At 44.9% G+C, this 25905-nt stretch overlaps 1 protein-coding gene across 1 annotated transcript in view; it reads left to right on the forward strand.

The window, feature by feature from the left end:
* LOC129837615 (zinc finger protein 236-like) overlaps positions 1 to 25905 on the forward strand; it is an 89589-nt gene that overhangs the window by 55965 nt on the left and 7719 nt on the right. The window contains exons 20-30 of the mRNA XM_055903916.1: positions 96 to 384; positions 4305 to 4408; positions 5346 to 5747; positions 13530 to 13675; positions 13920 to 14142; positions 16143 to 16346; positions 17667 to 17810; positions 20227 to 20393; positions 21372 to 21500; positions 21608 to 21802; positions 24674 to 24803. Of these exons, the coding sequence (XP_055759891.1) occupies positions 96 to 384; positions 4305 to 4408; positions 5346 to 5747; positions 13530 to 13675; positions 13920 to 14142; positions 16143 to 16346; positions 17667 to 17810; positions 20227 to 20393; positions 21372 to 21500; positions 21608 to 21802; positions 24674 to 24803 (2133 nt within the window). The remainder of the gene's footprint in view (positions 1 to 95; positions 385 to 4304; positions 4409 to 5345; positions 5748 to 13529; positions 13676 to 13919; positions 14143 to 16142; positions 16347 to 17666; positions 17811 to 20226; positions 20394 to 21371; positions 21501 to 21607; positions 21803 to 24673; positions 24804 to 25905) is intronic.

The raw sequence follows: 25905 nt of genomic DNA on the forward strand, positions 1-25905 counted from the left end.
GGGACCAGGTCTGAGTTCGAGTCGTGGCCGTGATGTTGAGTGACACTTAAGGAGCATGTGTATCCTTTCCTCCTATAATGTCTCTCCCCTCGCAGGGCTGGAGGATGAGGACGGCGAGGAGGAAGAGGAGGGCGAGCAGACCGTGATGAAGAGGAACCGGGCCAACATCATAACCTTCACGGAGGAGCAGGCGGAGGAGCTGGCCAAGAATGACCCTGGTGACGAGGCGTCGGTGTCGGAGAAGGTGCTGGCCCAGTCGGCGGCGGAGCGCGACCGCATCAGCGAGATCAAGGACAAGGCGGTGGAGCTGGAGACGGAGCCCAAGTTCGCCAACTGCTGTAACTTCTGCCCCAAGAGCTTCAAGAAGCCCAGCGACCTCGTCAGGTGAGCTGAGTGTCGGAGAACTGTCTCCCTCTGTCCCGTACTCTCTTGTATGCTCTTTCTCACTCTCTCTTCATCTACTTTCTGCCTCTCTTTCGCTGTCCTATTCGGGGCCTGGAACTAACTTTTTGTTCCACCAGCCAATCTGTGGCAGGTAACGTTAGATTTAAAAATTGACCAGCCACTCAGATGTTTTACTAGCCAAAATGTTTTTGCTCCATAATTACACCTAAACCTCCCCTCCAAAATCAGATGAACATGCTTCTAAAACAAGAAAATGTATTACTAATAAGACGTTATGTGGTATATTGCCCAATGCTATTTCATTCTTTTGTTTTTATCAAAATCAAAATATCACTGATGAGACCCAAAAAAATTCTGTTGCCCCTTTAAAGGAAAGAGTCACCTGTTTTGAGCGATGTTCTATCGATTCCCTGGGTCATTTTCATGTTTTCATGTGTATCTGAGCTATAAAAACATCTACAGTATCGTAGATGTCAGGTTTCAATACTGGCCGATGTCATAATGCGAGAGGTTGTCTTCAAATGAGCCACTGATCACATTTTTGCAATATTCCTACCTGGAGAAATGTGTAATTGAAGAGAGGGTCTAGCATACCACCCTGCATACCACTGCTGGCTTGCTTCTGAAGCTAAGCAGGGTTGGTCCTGGTCAGTCCCTGGATGGGAGACCAGATGCTGCTGGAAGTGGTGTTGGAGGGCCAGTAGGAGGCACTCTTTCCTCTGGTCTAAAAAATATCCCAATGCCCCAGGGCAGTGATTGGGGACACTGCCCTGTGTAGGGTGCCGTCTTTCGGATGGGACGTTAAACGGTTGTCCTGACTCTCTGAGGTCATTAAAGATCCCATGGCACTTATCGTAAGAGTAGGGGTGTTAACCCCGGTGTCCTGGCTAAATTCCCAATCTGGCCCTCAAACCATCATGGTCACCTAATAATCCCCAGTTTACAATTGGCTCATTCATCCCCCTCCTCTCCCCTGTAACTATTCCCCAGGTCGTTGCTGCAAATGAGAACGTGTTCTCAGTCAATTTACCTGGTAAAATAACGGTAAAATAAATAAATAAAATAAACATTTCTCCTATTTGTCTGCCTCTTCACTCCAGGGTGCTTCGCAAATGTCACACTCTGCCGGTTGAACATGGTGAGATTGTAGAGTCCTAAGTTGATAGTGCAGTTTGTTTAGGCGATTTTACAGCTAACTAGCTACTTCACATGCCGATGTTAACTTTGGTTTTCTTGTGTGTAGCTACGTTTGCTAGCTAGCTAGCCAGCCCTTAGAGAAAGCATTGCATTGTGGGTTTTGTAGTTGACTTGAGCTGCAACAGATTACCACGTTTCCACATCGATTTGCACATGTTGGCACCAACCTTATTATAACGATAAAATAAAACATTTGTTCACAAAAATATTTTTCTTACATAATATTGTTATTTAACACTACATTTTATGCCTGTGCGCAGCACTTTTTCAGCAGAGGCAGTGTTGTTGTACGTGATGGGATATTATAGGATTTGTAGTTCTTTGTGTGATTATCTACCAGCTGTGAAACGAAACGACAGAAACACTTTGAAAACGGCTACTGCAGCATTTATTTTGCTGTATGTGATCACACTTGGCTTTGAACTCTATTTTTATTGGCGAATGCAAGTGAAATGCTTGCACTGTGGAGCCCTGACCACCCGCCAACGTGGCTGGCGAAATAGACATGGCAGGTGTTCATTTTAGGTCTTATTCCCCCTCATGCTCTGTCTCTGAGCGACTCAGACTCTCTCTGTGTCTCTGAATATCTTGCTCTTGGGGTTGGAGTTTCCCCCACCTCTCTGAGCTCTTTGACAGGGGCTCTTCTCTGTAGTCATGTTCAGGTGCAGTTCAGGTCCATCGCTCTCTCTCTCTCATTATTCTGTCATGATGGTCTTTCCCAGCGGTTGAAGAGTTACCTTGTCGTTCCAGGCGCCCCCTCTTCCTGGACCTCTCAAAGAGCAATGCCCAGCTCATTGTCTCCCCACCCATCCTATATCCCAGAAGAGCCCTCCAGCACAGAGAGCCCAATTACAGGGCCCTGAACAGGCTCCAAACTGCGGCCCTGACCCAACCTCTCTCCCAGAAGAAGAGCCCTCCTGCCAGTCACTACAACACTTTCCACTGCAGACCTCTGCTCTGAGAGGGGCTCCACAATAGACCCTATCTGAAGTTACTAACACAGCCCACAGCACTCACAGGCTGGCTGACAGGGTTAGTGTTTAGTTGGGTGCTTATCACCTGCCAATACACACAAACACAAACACAATTTGTGAGATCACTGCCAAACAGCCGATTTGATTTCTTATCTCCCCTGTATATATGATTGTCCTCGTCAGGCACTGGAGAAATTAGATATTTCCCCTCTTCATTTTCCTCTTGTTTGACACTAGTGTTCCACTGGTGTGTGAACAGTGTGTGACAGGCAACATTTTTCTGAAAAGGTCAATCTGCAGTAACAATAACACTGGGGTCCACGTCACTCAGCTGTTTGGTGTGGCTGGAGAAATGTAACCACTTTCAAATTCATAGAATAGGTATGGATGCAAGGACTGACCATCCGTGATTGCAAATGTATATTTTGAATCATGTTTTGAGGCTATACAGTGTGTGTTTACAGCTGCGTTGTTTACGAACAGTGGAGTTAAACAGTGTTGTATTTTGGGCTCTGATGGGGGTACGACAGTTTGAACTAAGCTCACGAGAGAAAAAATGAGGAGAAAAAAATGTTTTAAATCGAAAAGGCATCGCAGTTTTTTGCTTGGTACAGAAAATGTTATATTCTTCAAAAATCAATGGGTGTATATCACGGATGTAGCGATTACAGATCGCCCCTTTGAGGAATGATGCCTCCGTTATACATGAGCGGAGCTGAGTGAGGAGAGGTATGATATAGTTTGACAGCTGGAATTGTCCCATCTTTTTACAGAGTCATCTTGGACGCAGATAAAAAGATGCTATGAAATGGACAGAGGGGCTATATCAACAGCTCATTTATTTAGTACAGTGTTTCGGGCAGTAACTTTCAGTTAGTGAAATAATTGCAAGCCGAGCATAAAACGATCTGCTACCAAGAGAATAGGTTTCACTGAAATGAGCTCTGGTTTTATTGGGCCATAAAAGTTTGGTTGCAATTAATGACGAGGAATATTAGATTGGGGTATTAAGATATTAAGTAATGATCATTGTTGCGTCGTCAAACATCCCCCTTGCGACCAGCATTTCAGAAGTTCTTCAAAAGTAGCCTCATTGGATTATGGAGTCACTAAGCCTGCCAAAAACAAGGGGAAATGACACCAACACCCTAGGAATGGCTATATTTTCAATTAATTTCATGGTGCTCTTTTATCAAAAACAATAAAGGTGACATGGTTTTGGCAAACCCTGACAAGCTACCCATTCTCATAGAAAACTTTCTGCTTTGTCAGCAAAAATGGAGTAATATTAAAATAAATGTACCCCCGCTCAGGGAGACCTAACAACGTTACCTAGTACACATTACAAACAAAGACCAAAGTTATGAGAGGGAGTAAACTAACAATTTTGCTGAGTCAGTGGCCTTGTGCCTGAAAGCCTTGCAGATTCAAGTTCAGAAAGCGGAGACGTCCACGTGTTATTTAATTTCATGGGAGCCTTGGTAAGCGCAAAGCATGCAAAATGAAAATAGGGAAACATCAGAATGGCCACAGGTGATAAATGCATTGTGTGTTGCACTGTATTTGTTTTTTTATGAAAAGAATGTGAGCCTTCTTTAAATTGAACTTCTTTTAATAAATTCTTCAACTCTGAAAACTTAACCTAAAGCGTTCCCTTGACACTCTCTCCGTTCTAACAGGAATGTTCATGAGTAACTCGCTCGCTCTTTCTCTCCCTCCTCTCTCTAGACATATCCGGATCCACACAGGAGAGCGCCCTTACAAGTGTGACGAGTGTGGGAAGAACTTCACCGTGAAGTCCACCCTGGACTGCCACATAAAGACCCACACAGGTCCGTGTCGCTGATCGGTCCCTGTTAATTAGATTTAACGATGTTAGGGTTGTTACTACATTAGCCACAATATGTTCTCAATATGGTCCAACTCTGTGGGTGTAGAGTGCACTTTGATGCCACGATTAAAGAGTTACATTACGTAAATCAATCAGTAAATGCAGTGAAAGAGGGTCTGTACTCAAAAGCAAGAGAGTTTATACGCTTCTCGGAAGCGTAGTCCTAATTTATTATGAACAATATTTAAATCCGCCTCATTTGCATGTCTTATCATCTAACGGCGCCTTGGGGAGTAATTGTGCCCGGTGATTTATGGGACGGAGTTTGATCGCCCGGCGCGAGATGGTAGCAGAAAAGTTTTGTCAGTCGAGGGATATTAGATGATATCTCCTCACGCCTTGTTCTCTCATGGTAATTACTGTGGTTTGACACGCTGACCCTGGAGCAGACACACTCATTCTCCCGGATTTTAATGAGAAGGCCCAGACATTAGCCAAGTAGGCCTCATACTCCCAAGTTATTGTTGATGAGCTGTGGGTTAGTGTCCTCTTTAGCGACGTCTGAATTAGCTTTTGGAACGGCAGTAATCAGACAAGTGACTTGTTTTATTGGTACTCTATAGGGGCGAAATCGAGGGAAGGGCGTTCTGTCAGAACGGAGGGGCGATACATTCGTCAATGGAACAATCAAATTCAAACGCTCAGTTTCAAGTTTTTTGAGAATATTTTTTCTTTGGTATTGATTCACGTCAATCTAGAGTCACAAGAAAACCTTGGCGGCCATCACCCGATCCCAGACCTCAGCCACATTTATTGCAAAACCTACCACTATGTCAAATAATGAGAATCAGTGGTACACTGTAGGGCTACATACTATAGGGGAAAACAAGAAGAAATGTACCGTTAACAATGCTATCATTCGGGTCTCTCCCCTGCAGGTCAGAAGCTGTTCAGCTGTCACATGTGCAACACGTCCTTTTCCACCAAAGGGAGTCTGAAAGTCCACATGCGTCTCCACACGGGCTCCAAGCCCTTCAAATGCCCCTTCTGCGAGCTCCGCTTCCGCACCTCAGGCCACCGCAAGACCCACATCCAGTGTCACTACCGGCCCAGCTCAGAGGGTCGGAAGGCCAAGCGAGCGACGTCATCCAGAAGTAACCAGGACCAGCAGCAGCACCCGGGTAACCCAGAGACCCTGCACCCTGTGGGCCTGCTCCAGGCTACTACCACAGACCATAACATCTACCTCCCAGCCAACCAGGTCCTCGCAGGCCAGTTTGACCAGAACCTGCTGCAGCAGGGCCTGGTGAGCCAGGCTATTCTGCCTACCTCCATGTCAGGTAAGGACTCACTCACTCACTCACTCACATCAGGGTTGGGGCTCAATTCCAATTCAATTCATATATTGAGTTGCACATGGGTCCCTCTCCATAAAATGTATAAATACAATTCAATTCCTGACTTGAGTTTAGGTGGAATTCACCCCAACCCTGGCACACACTCACGTTCCCCACAACCGTACATTGCCACAAACACATCATTATTTCATTCTTATTGCCAATACTTATTACCCTATGCAAGCCTAGCTCACCCCTTCCACTATTGACGTGAAGCGTGCCCCCAAGTGCTGCTCAGCACAGCAACCATATTTCACCTGAACAGTCAACCCTAGCCTAGTCTACAATTCAAAACATAGTTTGAGACAGAGAGGAGAGGTTTGAAGCCTGAGTCTAAGTACAGTCTGTTCTCAGTAGCCAGCCAGGAAGAGCTGATGAATGGTGTTTACAGCTACTGGGCTAGTGTCATCACTAGGCAAGAGGAGATGCTTTCTAAGGGGTGCTTCATCACTGCACACCACAACCTGCCTATTCTGCACTAGGTGTGTTTGGCTGTGGATGCATAGATACACTGGGAGAGGGAGGACGAGAGCTGGATATGACGAGGAAAGAGAGCTGGATATTACATCCCTCGTGGGACATTACATCATACTGTCGCCATTTCAACCACTTTTTGGTTGTAACAGTGTCATTTCAACTGTTTAGCTCTGTCTCATTTCCAGGCAGAATTGTCACTGTTGTCATATTCGGGGATTTCAGTGAATTGAGAGTGAGGTCAAATAGTTTAGTCCAGTAAAATATCAAAAGTATTCATACTTTTTTTAATCAGAATACTTGGTAGTAAAGAAGGACATGCTTGTCTTTCATAGCCTGATGACTCTCACTAAATTCCTCCACTGCTCTGTCGTTCACCACATACTTTAGTCTTGAGACTGAAGTTGTTTGTGCTGAAGAGGGGCACGAGGGGTGTTGTACGAAACAATGTCGTCAGCGATTGGATCGTCTCTAACCAATCAGAGTGCATATTTCTAAACTGCCGCATTACCCACTTGTGTTCTGTCTCTGGCCCAACCCGTCGGTTTCTGGACCAATAAGACGGCACCAAATGTGTTTGAATTCGGTGACGGGTCGAGGAGGCACTCCAATCCAGACTCATTGTGGAGAAGTAACTAACGTCCATGGGCATTTGGCTGGAGCAAAGGAGTTTGGGTAGCCAGGCGACGTCTTTCACGGCCTGGTTCAAAAGCAAGACCGATGTTCTGCAAATACTGAAAAGCACTTTTCCTGTAGTTTGCCTCGTGTGAGCCTCGTGTCAAAGACAGTTTTCCATCTTATGTAGACTTACGGCAAATAAGTATTTGTTCAATCCAGTTCATTATGACGTTCTAGGCTACAACTACAGTATGATGTATCTGTTAATTAGTTCTACAGACTGGGATGGAATGAGGAGTCTGAAACAACATTTGTGGAGTCGGAAAAGCATCAACACTTAAAGAGTTGAAATGTTTTGACTGAACTCTGGCTCACTTCATCTGTCGTCTGTTCAAACTGGCGGTGAGGGGGAAGCCATCCCCAAAAAAGTATCCGTGAAATTAATTTCCCTCGGTGCTGTTCGAGAATCTACGTGGTAGCACTTCGAAATGGCTTCCACGCACCGTGCTCATTGCTGGCACACAGCTCCGCTTGTAGCCCCCTAGTTCCCTTGAAGATCCCCCATTGGATGTCACTCCGAGCCACTCTCCTTTTATCTGTCCGAGCAGACAAAGGCACATCGAGCAAACACAGAAAAATCTGAATTATTACAATTTGTTTTTTTATGACGAGAGTCTGCATTCAATTAAATTATTGAAGTTATTTTTCAAAGTCCCACACCATATATTTTGTTTTATGGTGGGTTTAGAGTCTAGACACTTGAACTGGGCACATAATATGTTTATAAGTTACATTATTCCAGAATAGATGGGTGTTTGTGATTCATTTAAGTGATAGAAAATGGCTGTAAATATCACAGAATGGGAGTCTGCTTTTTATAACAGCCCGTTTTTGTGCCTTACTGATCAATCAATCAATCAATCAATTTTATTTTATATAGCCCTTCGTACATCAGATAATATCTCGAAGTGCTGTACAGAAACCCAGCCTAAAACCCCAAACAGCTAGAATGCAGGTGTAGAAGCACGGTGGCTAGGAAAAACTCCCTAGAAAGGCCAAAACCTAGGAAGAAACCTAGAGAGGAACCAGGCTATGAGGGGTGGCCAGTCCTCTTCTGGCTGTGCCGGGTGGAGATTATAACAGAACTATGCCAAGATGTTCAAAAATGTTCATAAGTGACAAGCATGGTCAAATAATAATCATGAATAATTTTCAGTTGGCTTTTCATAGCTGATCATTAAGAGTTGAAAAACAACAGGTCTGGGACAGGTGGCGGTTCCATAACCGCAGGCAGAACAGCTGAAACTGGAATAGCAGCAAGGCCAGGCGGACTGGGGGCAGCAAGGAGTCACCACGGCCGGTAGTCCCGACGTATGGTCCTAGGGCTCAGGTCCTCCGAGAGAAAGAGAGAAGGAGAAAATTAGAGAGAGCCAAGATTTTCAAAATGTTCATAAATGACAAGCATGGTCAAATAATAATCAGGAATAAATCTCAGTTGGCTTTTCATAGCCGATCATTAAGAGTTGAAAACAGCAGGTCTGGGACAGGTAGGGGTTTCGTAACCGCAGGCAGAAACAGTTGAAACTGGAATAGCAGCAAGGCCGGGCGGACTGGGGACAGCAAGGTGTCAGCATGCCCGGTAGTCCTGACGTATGGTCCTAGGGCTCAGGTTCTCAGAGAGAAAGAGAGAACGAGAGAATTAGAGAGAGCATACTTAAATTCACACAGGACACTGGATAAGACAGGAGAAGTATTCCAGGTATAACCAACTGACCCTAGCCCCCCGACACATAAACTACTGCAGCATAAATACTGGAGGCTGAGACAGGAGCGGTCAGGAGACACTGTGGCCCCATCCGAAGAAACCCCCGGACAGGGCCAAACAGGAAGGATATAACCCCACCCACTCTGCCAAAGCACAGCCCCCACACCACTAGAGGGATATCCTCAACCACCAACTTACAATCCTGAGACAAGGCCGAGTATAGCCCACAAAGGTCTCCACCACAGCACAACCAAGGGGGGGCGCCAACCCAGACAGGAAGTTCACGTCAGTAACTCAACCCACTCAAGTGACGCACCCCTCCTAGGGACGGCATGAAAGAGCACCAGCAAGCCAGTGACTCAGCCCCAGTAACAGGGTTAGAGGCAGAGAATCCCAGTGGAGAGAGGGGAACCGGCCCTGGAGAGACAGCAAGGGCGGTTCGTTGCTCCAGAGCCTTTCCGTTCACCTTCACACTCCTGGGCCAGACTACACTCAATCATATGACCTACTGAAGAGATAAGTCTTCAGTAAAGACTTAAAGGTTGAGACTGAGTCTGCGTCTCTCACATGGGTAGGCAGACTGTTCCATAAAAATGGAGATCTATAGGAGAAAGCCCTGCCTCCAGCTGTTTGCTTAGAAATTTTAGGGACAATTAGGAGGCCTGCGTCTTGTGACCGTAGCGTACGTGTAGGTATGTACGGCAGGACCAACTCGGAAAGATAGGTAGGAGCAAGCCCATGTAACGCTTTAAAGGTTAACAGTAAAACCTTGAAATCAGCCCTTGCCTTAACGGGAAGCCAGTGTAGGGAAGCTAGCACTGGAGTAATATGATCAAATTTCTTGGTTCTAGTCAGGATTCTAGCAGCCGTATTTAGCACTAACTGAAGTTTATTTAGTGCTTTATCCGGGTAGCCGGAAAGTAGAGCATTGCAGTAGTCTAACCTAGAAGTAACAAATGCATGGATTAATTTTTCTGCATCATTTTTGGACAGAAAATTTCTGATTTTTGCAATGTTACGTAGATGGAAAAAAGCTGTCCTTGAAACAGTCTTGATATGTTCGTCAAAAGAGAGATCAGGGTCAAGAGTAACACCGAGGTCCTTCACAGTTTTATTTGAGACGACTTTACAACCATCAAGATGAATTGTCAGATTTAACAGAAGATCTCTTTGTTTCTTGGGACCTAGAACAAGCATCTCTGTTTTGTCCGAGTTTAAAAGTAGAAAGTTTTCAGCCATCCACTTCCTTATGTCTGAAACACAGGCTTCTAGCGAGGGCAATTTTGGGGCTTCACCATGTTTCATTGAAATGTACAGCTGTGTGTCATCCGCATAGCAGTGAAAGTTAACATTATGTTTTCGAATAACATCCCCAAGAGGTAAAATATATAGTGAAAACAATAGTGGTCCTAAAACGGAACCTTGAGGAACACCGAAATGTACAGTTGATTTGTCAGAGGACAGACCATTCACAGAGACAAACTGATATCTTTCCGACAGGTAAGATCTAAACCAGGCCAGAACTTGTCCGTGTAGACCAATTTGGGTTTCCAGTCTCTCCAAAAGAATGTGGTGATCGATGGTGTCAAAGGCAGCACTAAGGTCTAGTAGCACGAGGACAGATGCAGAGCCTCGGTCTGACGCCATTAAAAGGTCATTTACCACCTTCACAAGTGCAGTCTCAGTGCTATGATGGGGTCTAAAACCAGACTGAAGCATTTCGTATACATTGTTTGTCTTCAGAAAGGCAGTGAGTTGCTGCGCAACAGCTTTTTCTAAAATTTTTGAGAGGAATGGAAGATTCGATATAGGCCGATAGTTTTTTATATTTTCCGGGTCAAGGTTTGGCTTTTTCAAGAGAGGCTTTATCACTGCCACTTTTAGTGAGTTTGGTACACATCCGGTGGATAGAGAGCTGTTTATTATGTTCAACATAGGAGGGCCAAGCACAGGAAGCAGCTCCTTCAGCAGTTTAGTAGGAATAGGATCCAGTATGCAGCTTGAAGGTTTAGAGGCCATGATTATTTTCATCATTGTGTCAAGAGATATAGTACTAAAACACTTAAGTGTCTCTCCCGATCCCAGGCCCTCGCAGAGCTGTGCAGATCCAGGACAGCTAAGCCCTGGAGGAATACGCAGATTCAAAGAGGAGTCCGTAATTTGCTTTCTAATGGTCATGATCTTTTCCTCAAAGAAGTTCATGAATTTATTACTGCTGAAGTGAAAGCCATCCTCTCTTGGGGAATGCTGCTTTTTAGTTAGCTTTGCAACAGTATCAAAAAGAAATTTTGGATTGTTCTTATTTTCCTCGATTAAGTTGGAAAAGTAGGATGATCGAGCAGCAGTGAGGGCTCTTCGGTACTGCACGGTACTGTCTTTCCAAGCTAGTCGGAAGACTTCCAGTTTTGTGTGGCGCCATTTCCGTTCCAATTTCCTGGAAGCTTGCTTCAAAGCTCGGGTATTTTCTGTATACCAGGGAGCTAGTTTCTTATGACAAATGTTTTTCGTTTTTAGGGGTGTAACTGCATCTAGGGTATTGCGCAAGGTTAAATTGAGTTCCTCAGTTAAGTGGTTAACTGATTTTTGTCCTCTGACGTCCTTGGGTAGGCAGAAGGAGTCTGGAAGGGCATCAAGGAATTTTTGTGTTGTCTGAGAATTTATAGCACGACTTTTGATGCTCCTTGGTTGGGGTCTGAGCAGATTATTTGTTGCGATTGCAAACGTAATAAAATGGTGGTCCGATAGTCCAGGATTATGTGGAAAAACATTAAGATCTACAACATTTATTCCATGGGACAAAACTAAGTCCAGAGTATGACTGTGGCAGTGAGTAGGTCCAGAGACATGTTGGACAAAACCCACTGAGTCGATGATGGCTCCGAAAGACTTTTGGAGTGGGTCTGTGGACTTCTCCATGTGAATATTAAAATCACCAAAAATTAGAATATGATCTGCTATGACTACAAGGTCTGATAGGAATTCAGGAAACTCAGAGAGGAACGCTGTATATGGCCCAGGAGGCCTGTAAACAGTAGCTATAAAAAGTGATTGAGTAGGCTGCATAGATTTCATGACTAGAAGCTCAAAAGACGAAAACGCCATTTTTTTTTTTGTAAATTGAAATTTGCTATTGTAGATGTTAGCAACACCTCCGCCTTTGCGGGATGCACGGGGGATATGGTCACTAGTGTAACCAGGAGGTGAGGCCTCATTTAACACAGTAAATTCATCAGGCTTAAGCCATGTTTCAGTCAGGCCAATCACATCAAGATTATGATCAGTGATTAGTTCATTGACTATGACTGCCTTTGAAGTGAGGGATCTAACATTAAGTAACCCTATTTTGAGATGTGAGGTATCACGATCTCTTTCAATAATGGCAGGAATGGAGGAGGTCTTTATCCTAATAAGATTGCTAAGGCGAACACCGCCATGTTTAGTTTTGCCCAACCTAGGTCGAGGCACAGACACACTCTCAATGGGTATGGCTGAGCTGACTACACTGACTGTGCTATTGGCAGACTCCACTAAGCTGGCAGGTTGGCTAACAGCCTGCTGCCTGGCCTGCACCCTATTTCATTGTGGGGCTAAAGGAGTTAGAGCCCTATCTATGTTGGTAGATAAGATGAGAGCACCCCTCCAGGTAGGATGGAGTCCGTCACTCCTTAGCAGGTCAGGCTTGGTCCTGTTTGTGGGTGAGTCCCAGAAAGAGGGCCAATTATCTACAAATTCTATCTTTTTCAACCAGCGATTGAGTGCTGAGACTCTGCTGTAGAGCTCGTCACTCCCCCTAACTGGGAGGGGGCCAGAGACAATTACTCGATGCCGACACATCTTTCTAGCTGATTTACACGCTGAAGCTATGTTGCACTTGGTGACCTCTGACTGTTTCATCCTAACATCGTTGGTGCCGACGTGGATAACAATATCTCTATACTCTCTACACTCGCCAGATTTAGCTTTAGCCAGCACCATCTTAAGATTAGCCTTAACGTCGGTAGCCCTGCCCCCTGGTAAACAGTGTATGATCGCTGGGTGATTCGTTTTAAGTCTAATACTGCGGGTAATGGAGTCGCCAATGACTAGGGTTTTCAATTTGTCAGAGCTAACGGTGGGAGCCTTCGGCGTCTCAGACCCCGTAACGGGAGGAGTAGAGACAAGAGAAGACTCAGACTCAGACTCCGACTCGCTACATAATGGGGAAAACCGGTTGAAAGTTTCTGTCGGCTGAATGAGCGACACCGGTTGAGCATTCCAACAGCATTTCCCTCCAGAAGCCATGAGAAAGTTGTCCAGCTGCGGGGACTGTGCGGGGGGATTTATACTAACGTTACTATCTGTACTTACTGGTGGCACAGACGCTGTTTCTTCCTTTCCTACACTGAAAATACCCTTGCCTAACGATTGCGTCTGAAGCTGGGCTTGCAGCACAGCTATTTTCGCCGTAAGGCGATCGTTCTCCTGTATATTATGAGTACAGCGACTGCAATTAGAAGACATCATGTTAATGTTACTACTTAGCTTCGGCTGTTGAAGGTGTTGACGAACCATGTCCAGATAAAGCGTCCGGAGTGAAAAGGTTGAATGAGGGAAAAAAGTTGCGATGGAAAAACTAAAAATATAAACGGTAATTAAAAACAGAAACAAAACAAAAAACGTAAAGTTGTCAGCTAGCAAAGTAAATTAAAGTTCGCAGCAAATCGCACAGCAACAAAACGCACAGCAACACGCCTGCAGATTCAACAGGAAGTGACGTCACAGGCTACTCTACTCTGATGTTGTGAAACTTCAAACAAAAATCAAATTATCCAAGCTTGGGACATAATATGTCTTCTGATCTAATCGTGTGGTTTGTGATTGTATTGTAGCGGGTGGTGACCTGACAGTGTCTCTGTCGGAGGGTCTGGCTACTCTGGAGGGCATCCACCTCCAGCTTACCTCTGCCAACCTAGTGTGTCCCAACGTCCAGATCTCTGGCATCGACACCAGCAACATCAACAACATCACACTGCAGGTAATGAGGGGGGGGGGTGTGTCACTGCCAGTGTCACCTACTTCTTGCCCTCTCTCCTTTGCTCTCTCCTTTGCTCCACCTCTCCTCCCTTGGTTCCCTCGTTTTCATAATCTGTCCTACTCTCTCCTCTGCTCCCCTATCACTCTCCCTCTCTCTTTTCACCTCTCTCTACCTCCCTTTCTCTCTACCCCTCCCCCCACCCCTCTCCTGTGTTGACTCATTGGGATTCTCCCATCCCCTCCAGATTGACCCAGCCATCCTCCAGCAGGGAGGTCTCCTCTCCCACGCCCTGACAGGAGACGGAGGCCTGACCAGCCACCCTGGTGCCCACCTCATGGCCACGGGAGACCCCTCGGCGCCCGGCTCCAATGTGGTCCTGCACCCGCTCACCAGCCTGTCCCTGCAGCCCTCCGCCATCGGCCCCGGCCACATCACCATGGGCAGCCTTGGCGAGCACGACAACACAGGTGCATGGTGGTCCCGTCTTCTCCCCGGAACTTTGCATTTTTGTTCCTATACTAACATGATCACTCAGGAGAATTGAAGGGATAGTTCACCCGGAAAGTTCACTTGTGTTATGTTTATTAGTCAACTGTGACTACGATCCCAAGACATTGTGCGTGTCAGCAGTCACGTTTCGAAGATGGAGCATTTTCTGTACAAAGCAAAAACTGTGATGCCTTTTCGATTAAAAACATTTTTTCTCCTCAACTTACCTGTTCCTTCAACGGATGTATACATTTTCTTTGACAAAACGGGTGCCTGGTGCTCCCGTCTTCTCCCCATACCTCTCATATGCGTTCCTATACTAGCGTTGACCACGTTTACATGCGCACAGTATTCCTGATAGTAGTTCATATCCCGCTTAAGGTCTTATCCGGGATCAGCTGTTTACATACACATTTGATATCCCGCTCATGAGTATCCCTGTATCCATGAATTAACAGAATATTCCTCATTAAAGGTCATATGGGTTAAATGGAATAGTAACTGAAATCTGGACACTGACTTTGGCCTATAACCTTTCACATGTAATATAATTTTAACTTCTGCAGAATGATGCATTTCTGGCAGTGAAATTATACAAATGTTAATTTTTTCTCGGGAACAGGAGTGGAGAAATATGATTTCTTTCTTTCGCTGTCTCTTGAGAAAATGTGACTGCGCGTGTAATTTGTTGTCTTTGACACTGTCATGCAAGCAGACAGTATTTCAACCACATAAAATATGCAACCAAGACGAACAGAAGTCTTTCCAGGAACGTGTTTCGTAATTTTCTCAGCTTTTAATTTCCTCAAAACCGGTCAAACTGATGACATTTGGACATTTTACACAGGACTGTTTTTGGAGTTATTGCATTTTCTCCCCGGTCCCTAAACGAACCAGACAACTTTACTGGTGTTTACTTGATTACTAATGCATTCATTCTATCGATGTAAGACATTCTGGTGAGCCCTACTTTATTTAGTCTTCTAGGGCAGCAAGTTATGACAGAAGTGAAGCTGCGTGTTTCAAACTTTAGTTGACAAATGGACTACCAAATGTTGGAAATTATAAGATGGCCTACCAAATGTCAGATTTTATTTTTTATTATAGTAAATTAATTATAGTAGGCAAAATGATTATGGAATTGTTCATGTTGGATTGAACTGCGCAGGTAGCCCACTTTTTGAGGTGATTTTGTTTGACAATCAGATGAAAACATCATCACACAACACCCATGATAAGCAAAACTCAGCCTGCGCAGACCTCAAAAACAACAGGAAACGGGATAAGATTTTTTACACGCCACGTTATCCCGTTTTCGATCAGCATATCCCTGGCTTATCCGTGTTTCTCATAACCGGGATACAAGCTTTTTCGGGTTATTGTAAACGGGATTTGATGTTTATATGCATCAACTCAAAAACAGAATTCTTGAGTAATGTGAATAATAACATTATCACTCAGAATAATTCAAGAAATTCAGGATTTTCCTTGAACACACCGCTTCCTAGCAGCCAAACTCAAAATGGGTAGATGTTTCACAGTAGTATTTTTTTAAACTAATTCATGCAGATGACCGTGTGTCTTCTCTTCTACTCATATCCTTTCCTCTCTTTTGGGCCCCGCAGCTTTCCGTTGTTTATGCGAGTGTCTGTGATGTGTGGCCCCACCGAGAGACTGTCACAATGAGTTTGTTCCACAGCCATGCTTTCACACCAGCTGGACCCACTTTGACGGCATAGGGTGTCAGCTTAAGCCATGGGAGGGATGGGGGGGTGGCAGGGATAGGGGGAGAGGAGAGAATAGATAGAGCGAGGGAGGGAGGGAGTAAAAGAGGGATAAGGAGAGGAGGGATGAAAAGGGGAGAGGATAGGAGAGAGAAAAAAGAGAGGAAGGAATGGAGGAAGGATAGAAGTGAGCAGAGTCAATTAGTTAATGATGACCTCTGTAGCTCCCTGTTTTCTCTCTCTCCCCCTTTTAGGCTCTCATCAGGACCTGAGTCATGTGATGAGTGCTCCAGGCCTGGTGTCCAGTGGGGCTCATGGTGCTCAGGAGATCACCCTGACCATCAACAACTCCAGCCTCACCCAGGCTCTAGCTCAGGCCCAGGCCCAGGCCATCGCTGCTGCTGGGGGCAACACTGCTGCAGGCAACCACCCCCAGGAGATCACACTCACCATATCAGGTGAGACGCACACAAATGATCTGTCCCTGTTCTCCATACTTCTCCCAAAGTGTACACTTGCACGCTCCCCGTCATGGATTTATCAATGAAGGAAACTCTCCTACGAATGCTTTCATCAATCCAAATGCTTTAAAATATGCGCTATACAGACATTTCTCTGCCATTTCCTGGTGGCTTTAACATTCGAATAGTTTCAGTTTGTGTGACGAAACAAGCAAGTATATTGTAGCAAGTCATAGTATCATCTAAACCGCTGTGAAAAATATTTTCAGCTGTTTGAGGCTTGTGTGCGAAAGTAAAAGTAAAAGACTCAAAAGCGAACCTTAAAAAAGGGAAGCATAGAAAAGGCACACATAGAACCTACCGCTTCTTAGGACTTGCTTTCAATGAGATTGACAGATCTACAACACACATTTTTATGTGAATTTGGTCGGGTCGCCCAGAAAGTGACATATTCTAGCTTAAAATCTGACACAAGTGCACACTTTGGGAAAACACACACACAGCTACAGACCAACACTCACCACAGGCACTCACTCGCTCATGCCCACACACTCCTCGCCTATTCTTATAAATATGTCGTTTCTGCGCTCACACACACACACACACACACACACACACACACACACACACACACACACACACACACACACACACACACACACACACACACACACACACACACACACACAGGCACACACTGGCACACACTCACAGGCACAAGTTTGATTCACTCTGATGCATACACACTCAAACATCCTCTCACATGAAGCCGTCAATACCCAAAACTTAATCCAGGATACCTATATCCAGCTTAGAATCAGTTCCCCTCCACTCTGCCCGGAATTCAATTTCAGTCGTAAAATTTCATTTAAAGTGCATCATCACAGAGGGGCAATTTCACGGTAGCCGAGTGATGCTGAGACTAAAAAAAAGTTTTACGCCAAACCAAAAAAAAACAATGGTTTCAAAGTTAAACAATCAACTCAGAGAAATTACATTTGATCAATGATTTCAAAGTTAAACAATCAACTCTATGCACAAGGACGACTTTTAACAATTTCCACAGAAAATATTACAAAAACACATTTACTTGACGAACAGTGCAGATGCGAAGTTTGATAGCCAGACTGCTGGTTTGTGCTTCTTGTGCCGTCGTTCTGTTAACCAAACTTTGCATAAATGTAAACAAAACAAAAAACTAAACGGAGATGATGAAGACTGCAGACGTAGAAAAGAGCAAGAAGGGGCGGGAGGAAGGTCATTGAATCACGTCACTGTGGGCTGGAGATCAAATGTATTTTCTCTCTCTCTCTCAAGGTCAAGACCTCCTCCAGCAGCACGGCGCCCCTGGTGGCGGAGAGATGATTGGCGGGATCAGGCTGGCATCCCACCAAACCACAGGTGCCACCCTCACCATGGGCAATGACCACCTGCTACCTCAGAGCAACGCGGGCCTGACTGGTAAGGATTGGCAGCAGCACTGCTCTGTGTGTATGTCTGCGTCTACTCACCCATTGTGCAGCCCACTGGGAGCACAGAGTGAAGGGCCTGTGATGTAAAGTGTGTCGAGTGATTCGTTCAGCGGGAGCGATGGAGAGCTGGGTCAATTAGCAGGCTGATTGCAGTACCTCTCCACGCTCCATCACTTGTGGAGTTAAATCAACTTCTCTGAGCCATCGTCATCACTCTCCTCTCAACTCAAGTGGATAATATTCTGTGACAAACAATGAATAGGCATTGAGAGGAGTTGGTCATTTTACAAATCTATTCTTATTTAACAACAGTGAGTCATCTAATCGAGAGACATTACGAAAGAATGAGACGATAGTAAAGCTTTGGGTTGGATGAATGGTGAATTGTGTATTTGTATGCCAAGGCAGAGGCTATTCTCCCAGGGGTCCAAACACATGAAGGCACTTGCATCACACATAAAACAAAAGATAAAACAGTACATCATATAACAACATTAATCACCCCCAAAACCAATTCTTCCTTTGGCCGCCTCTCCTTCCAGTTCTCCGCTGCCAATGACTGGAACGAACTACAAAAATCTCTGAAACTGGAAACACTTATCTCCCTCACTAGCTTTAAGCACCAGCTCTCAGAGCAGCTCATAGATTACTGCACCTGTACATAGCCCATCTATAATTTAGCCCAAACAACTACCTCTTTACCTACTGTATTTATTTATTTTGCTCCTTTGCACCCCATTATTTCTATCTCTACTTTACACCTTCTTCCACTGCAAACCAACCATTCCAGTGTTTTTTTTACTTGCTATATTGTACTTACTTCACCGCCATGGCCTTTTTTATATTTTTATTTATATATATATTTTATTTGCCTTCACCTCCCTTATCTCACCTCACTTGCTCACATTGTATATAGACTTATTTTTCACTGTATTATTGACTGTATGTTTGTTTTACTCCATGTGTAACTATGTGTTGTTGTATGTGTCGAACTGCTTTGCTTTATCTTGGCCAGGTCGCAATTGTAAATGAGAACGTGTTCTCAATTTGCCTACCTGGTTAAATAAAGGTGAAATAAATAAAATAAATAAAAAATCCCCTACATATCTACAAATCAAAACGTACAATATTACAATGTACGTGTGTGTCTATTCACAGTCCCCGCTGTTCCATAAGGTGTATTTTTATTTGTTTTTTTTTAAATCTGATTCTACTGCTGTCATCAGTTACCTGATGTGGAATAGAGTTCCATGTAGCCATAGCTCTATGTAGTACTGTGTGCCTCACATATTCTGTTCTGGACTTGAGGATTGTGAAGAGACCTCTGGTAGCATGTCTTATGGGGTATGTATGGGTGTCTGAGCTGCGTGCTATTAGTTTAGACAGATAGCTCGGTGCATTCAGCATGTCAACATTTCTGAAAACAAGTAGTGATGAAGTCCATCTCTTCTCTACTTTGAGCCGTGAGAGATTGACATGCATGTCATTAATGTTAGCTCTCCGTGTACTTTTAAGGGCCCGCCGTGCTGACCTGTTCTGAGCCAATTGGAGCGGCAGGTAGCCTAGTGGTTAGAGTGTTGGGCCAGTAACCAAAAGGTTTTTAGATCGAATCCCCGAGCTGATGACAATCTGTCCTTCTGCCCCTGAACAAGGCAGTTAACCCACTGTTCCTAGGCCGTCATTATAACTAAGAATTTGTTCTTAACTGACTTGCATAGTTAAATAAAGGATTAAAAAATAATAATAATAATAATTGTAATTTTCCAAGGTCCATCTTTGTGGCACCTGACCACACGACTGAACAGTAGTCAAGGTGCGACAAAACTAGAGCCTGTAGGACCTGCCTTGTTGATAGTGTTGAGATTCTGGGCAGACTTCGCCCCATCTTAGCTGTTGTTGTATCAACACCTTTTGACCATGACTGTTGACCATGACTGTTTACAATCCAGAGTTACTCCAAGCAGATTATTCACCTCAACTTGCTCGATTTAGGCCTAGGGGTTCTTGGTCATTCACATTTCTACGCTGTGGAACATAGTTGGCAAGATTCCTTGTGAGTGTTGGCAAGCTGCTAGGCCTAATTTCCCTTCACACTGTCACATCACAATTTTAAATGATGCCTGCAGAGAACAAGTTAATTATCTGGTGACCTCTTATAAAATTAGCTTTTTTTTCACGCATTTGCTGTTCATGTGGCGTTTTCAGGCATCTGCCCAATCCACTCCGTCAATTTCCACTGGCTTGCTCTCCGTCCGATTATCCTATGCCACAGTGCATCATTCTACCCATTTGGAAAATGCATTGCCAGTTCATTTTCAATGGCATGACACCAAAATGGCTTATTAAAATCTCGCAAGTATTTCTGTCAAGCTAAATTCTCCCCTACTTCCTGTCTCTCCTGTCAGTCACCAGCCTGCCGCCTTGCACCTCCCTATCGCAGACGCCTGGCTCCCAGAGCCTGGTGATGTCGTCGTCGAGCATGGCCAGCGACGGCAGCGTGACTCTCACACTGGAGGACACACAGGGTATGCTGGACGCTCAACCTCAATTCACGCTCAACTTCAACGCACAGGTAACCACTCTGAAACACACACACACACAATCATGCGCGTACACAACAGCACATACACAGGTAACCAGTCTGAAAAATACACACATGGGCGTGCATACACTCACCCACACGCAGATATATCTTACTATACTTTTTGGGGACCAACAATTGATTCCCCATTCAAAATCATATTTCCCTAAACCTAACCACTAACCTTAATTCTAACCCCAAATCTAAACCTAACCTTAATTCTAACCCTAAATATAAACCTAACCACTAACCTTAATTCTAACCCTAAATCTAAACCTGACCACTAACCTTAATTCTAACCCTAAATCTAAACCTGACCACTAACCTTAATTCTAACCCTAAATCTAAACCTGACCACTAACCTTAATTCTAAATCTAAACCTAACCACCCACCTTAATTCTAACCCTAAATCTAAACCTAACCACTAACCTTGATTCTAAATCTAAATCTAAACCTAACCACTAACCTTAATTACAACCCTAAATCTAAACCTAACCACTAACCTTAATTCTAACCCTGAATCTAAACCTAACCACTAACCTTAATTCTAAATCTAAACCTAACCACCCACCTTAATTCTAACCCTAAATCTAAACCTAACCACTAACCTTGATTCTAAATCTAAACCTAACCTTAATTCTAACCCTAAATCTAAACCTAACCACTAACCTTGATTCTAAATCTAAACCTAACCACTAACCTTAATTCTAACCCTAAATCTAAACCTAACCCCTAAGGCTAAAATATACTTTTTACAATTGAGGACCACTTCTCTGAATTTTAGTTGGCTTACTATTCTTGTGAGGGCTTCTGGTACTCACAAGTATAGTAAAACATGTACACACACACACACACACACACACACACACACACACACACACACACACACACACACACACACACACACACACACACACACACACACACACACACACACACAACACACACACAGTAACTTCTCTCCATAGAGTCAGCAGTACCAAACTATGCTCAGTGACCAGGATCTCTCAGGACAACAGGCCGGCTCCACCCAGCAGGTCATACTGGTCAGTCACCACCCCCAGGCCACCGAGGGACAGCCCAACAATATTTACAGGGTCAGTCAGTCACTGTGTGTGTACGTGTGTTGTTAACAGATATTTAAGAAGGACCGGGCGGTGGGTAGGATAACGTGCGTGTAACGTGTGTGTTGTGTTGAAACCAGCTGTCAGAGGAGGGCCAGGCGGTCGAGAAGGAGGACCAGGGGGAGAACCAGAAGCAGAACCAGTGTTTCTACTGCGATCAGGTGTGTCAGAGCGCCAACACGCTGCGACGCCACTGCAGGCAGGCCCACGGCAAGGAGCGCTGCCACGTCTGCAGAGTGTGTGACAAGGCCTTCAAAAGAGCTACTCACTTAAAGGTAAGCACGGACAGACACACAGTCGCCCACACACACACACACTGGAGACTGGACTATAGTATGGAACACACAGTAGGTCTGGGCAGACACACACACACACTGGAGACTGGACTATAGTATGGAACACACAGTAGGTCTGGGCAGACACACACACACACACACTGGAGACTGGACTATAGTATGGAACACACAGTAGGTCTGGGCAGACACACACACACACTGGAGACTGGACTATAGTATGGAACACACAGTAGGTCTGGGCAGACACACACACACACTGGAGACTGGACTATAGTATGGAACACACAGTAGGTCTGGGCAGACACACACACACACTGGAGACTGGACTATAGTATGGAACACACAGTAGGTCTGGGCAGACACACACACACACTGGAGACTGGACTATAGTATGGAACCCACAGTAGGTCTGGGCAGACACACACACACTGGAGACTGGACTATAGTATGGAACACACAGTAGGTCTGGGCAGACACACACACACACTGGAGACTGGACTATAGTATGGAACACACAGTAGGTCTGGGCAGACACACACACACACTGGAGACTGGACTATAGTATGGAACACACAGTAGGTCTGGGCAGACACACACATACACTGGAGACTGGACTATAGTATGGAACACACAGTAGGTCTGGGCAGACACACACACACACTGGAGACTGGACTATAGTATGGAACACACAGTAGGTCTGGGCAGACACACACACACACTACAGCGTGTTTATATGTTGTATGTATTCCTTCCCTTCCCTGATAGTAGTTGCCCTGTCTTGCCCTCAGAGCAGAGTTCAACTCTGGATAATCGTTTCCTGTGGGACCAGCTCTGAGTACTCTTGAGTGTATTCTGGGCGGTGGAACGGGGTTAGGAGTGGGTTACAGGTGTCAAAAGGCCGTGGGTTTCTCCGCGTTCAGAGTTTAAACACAATCACCTTAGAGGACAAGAGCACAATGACTCAAACCTTTCTTCTGCTGCTTCAGTTTCCGACGGGGTCTCGTAACAACGATAAATCAACTGTCACTCTTCCCTCTCTTTGTGTCCCAAACGCCGACTGCCTCCTGACAGGGTAATAATAGCCCCGGGAGGAGCGAGAGATAAAAGTTAACAGCTGAAGTCCAATTTCAAATAGTTTTTAGGCTGATGGTAATTTTCTCGAGTGCAAACTTTCTCTCCTCTGACAATGCTACTCATGAGGATACGGCTGCCCAAGGAAGAGAGGCTCTCCGTTTAATATCTCCACCCCAGCACGTAAACAGTGGGAAGCTCTCAGCGTTGAGGAGAGGCAGGAGCTTGACCTAATTTCTAGGGTTACAAGCAGAAGCAAGCCCCCTACAAGCTGCTCTCATCCAGCCTGAGAGCCATGCTGTTCTGTAACTCCTCAACGTCCTCCTCTGTCCTTGGCTGTGTACTGTGTGTGTGTATATTGTGTGTGTGTACTGTGTGTGTGTACTGTGTGTGTACTGTGTGTGTACTGTGTGTGTGTGTACTGTGTGTGTGTGTGTGTGTACTGTGTGCGTGTGTACTGTGTGTGTGTGCGAGCGTATGACCGTCTTTACCTGATATGACACGTGTGATCCCCTGATGGTGTGTCTGTGTCCATGTGTATGAACAAGAGAGAGAGCACATTAGATGTGTGTTTTGATTGTGCGTCATTCAGAGAGCGTTCGTGTGTGTTAAGAGACTTATATATCTTCTCTGGCTCAGTGACGCCCCCCCCCCCCCCCCTCATTCCTTGCTCATCCTGCTCCCAAAAGCTTTCCTCATCTCATTTACGGAATTAAACGCTCCTTTGGAAAGGGGGAGCACGGCTGGAACCGTATCAAAGCCTGTTCCGTACTAATCGGCAGCCCCATGTAACCCTGGCGGGGACATTTGGCCCATAGACTTCCCTGAAACTGGCTGATTTTCCATTTAGAGGAGTGGATACTTTGTTAGTACATTAAGCTTATCAAGCATCCGATGCAATTACGCAAACCGATTTTTAGTTCTGGGTGTCTGCGATTAGAGAATGTTTAATTCATGTTTTGTTTTATTTCTCCACTTTACAAACTGTTGCTGGGTTCATTAACTTTATGATGTCATTTAGCGATGGAGAGAGACAAACGGAAACAGTTTCATCAATAGTTAAGAAGTACTTTTATCAATAATGTTTAGGAGTTGAGTAGCTTTTATTTAAAGGTCAATACTAGGGCTGCTCAAAGTGGGGCCCGCAGGCCAAACTTCACCCTGGACAACATTTGGCCCGCCAGACCGAAGGTTTGGGCGCATGTTCACACGCGCACACACAACCCTCACATACGTTTGTCTGTGTAGTTGGTTTGCTTGCTCAGACTTTTCTATGACTCTGGGGACATGCAGAGAAAGTTTTTTTTTACCAACTTTCAGTTACTGATTTTTCTTGGTCTTAAAAGCAATCAGGGGCCTACTATACTCTCCTTTTCATTCATCACACTACACACTATGACGAGACTGGCCTTCTTGTTTCTTTGTTCATGACTAGACGGGAGTTTTCTTCAGTCTTCTTCATTAGACTTTGGAGTCTCTTGAGGATTCGTTATTAGATTGGAGTTTATTGATGGTTTGTCAGTAGACTTTGGGGTTTCTCGATGGTTCTGCATTAGAATTTATTTGTTCTTTTTGGGATGGTTCATCATTAGAGTTTTGGGTTTCCAATGATCCCAGATGTTTTTTTTCCCGGTTTTAAGTGTACGCTGGCGCAGTTGACGGGCCAGTTCTCGTGCAAATTGCAGATTTAAAAAATATATATATTTGCTATGTTTCACCTTTTCTTCTGAAAGATTTTTTTTTCTGTGTCCCCGGACCTTTGACCTCTTTCTCCTACAGGAGCACGAGCGTGTCCACCAGCGAGGACCCTCACTGGGCTCCCAAAGGCCCAAGTTCTTCAAATGCTCCTCCTGTGACAAAGCCTTCGCCAAGCCCAGCCAACTAGAGAGACACAACCGCACACACACAGGTAATCCCACACACGCACGCACAACGTTCACTCGAATAAATCCCTGACTACTACTATTGTTTAGGAATATTGTACGTCCCAGCCTTGAAGGCGCAAAAGTAAAAATATACCATATGAATGAAGATGCTATCCGATGCTATCCGAGTCCTCGACTAGAGTGACCTTCCATCAGGCATTTGGTCTCCTTCAAAGACCTCAGGAAAAACGTTTTCATGTAACGACCAAATGAAAGTCTTCAGAGCGAATCATGGAGTCTCCTAAGAGGAATATAACACAACTCCGACACAACAAAGTAGGATGTGCATTTGCTTCTTTTGAATTGGGGCCTTTTGGTTCTGGAGAGGTAAGTATTAAGGTGAAGTGCGACTTGAACGTTTTGACTCGTTGCTACCTACTGCCTACTCTTATGGCCACCCACTCAATGGCTGTGTCAGAGGCAGGCCGGTGTGAGATTACTGGAATGTTGTGTGTTGAAGAGCCCACTGTGGAAGCTGAACCGGTAGGGGTTGGGGGTCCTGTCTTACCTCTTATCGTCCCCAGCAGGAGAGACTGCAAGGGAGCTTGCACACACAATATGTAACGACATAGCCTAGCTTGCTAGCGTCACGTCAGCCAGCGAAAAGCATCGCGATCACAACCGTCGCTCTTAGCGCTTGTTTAAGCAAACGGGGGGGAACCTTCGTACTGGAGATATGTTTTAATCTCCATCTCCACATCAGAAGAGAGGCAGAGCCATTGTCGTCAACAAATTGTGTGTGGCTGTTTTCTCACAGCGCAGTTTTCATGGTTTAGATTGAGGAAGAGGCACTTAAATAATGTCCATGGTCCATGGACATTACAGGTCTTTGCTCAATTTCAGTTCAATAAGTCAATGTATTTTTGACCGTAATGGTACCAATTATGATAGGTCGTTATGTTCCAAGATTATGCTGAAGGCCTAATGGGAGGCGGCACCTGGCAATGCTATTATTCTGAATTGGCACTGTAGGCTACAAGTTATTTTGGTAAATCGGATTTACACTTTGCCGGCGGTTCACATCTTTCAGCAGATAATGTAAGCTGACAAGACCTTTTCATTTTTTTATCACATTTTTATTCAATT

The sequence above is a fragment of the Salvelinus fontinalis genome, chromosome 38 (assembly GCF_029448725.1).
Source record: "Salvelinus fontinalis isolate EN_2023a chromosome 38, ASM2944872v1, whole genome shotgun sequence".
Taxonomy (NCBI): domain Eukaryota; kingdom Metazoa; phylum Chordata; class Actinopteri; order Salmoniformes; family Salmonidae; genus Salvelinus; species Salvelinus fontinalis.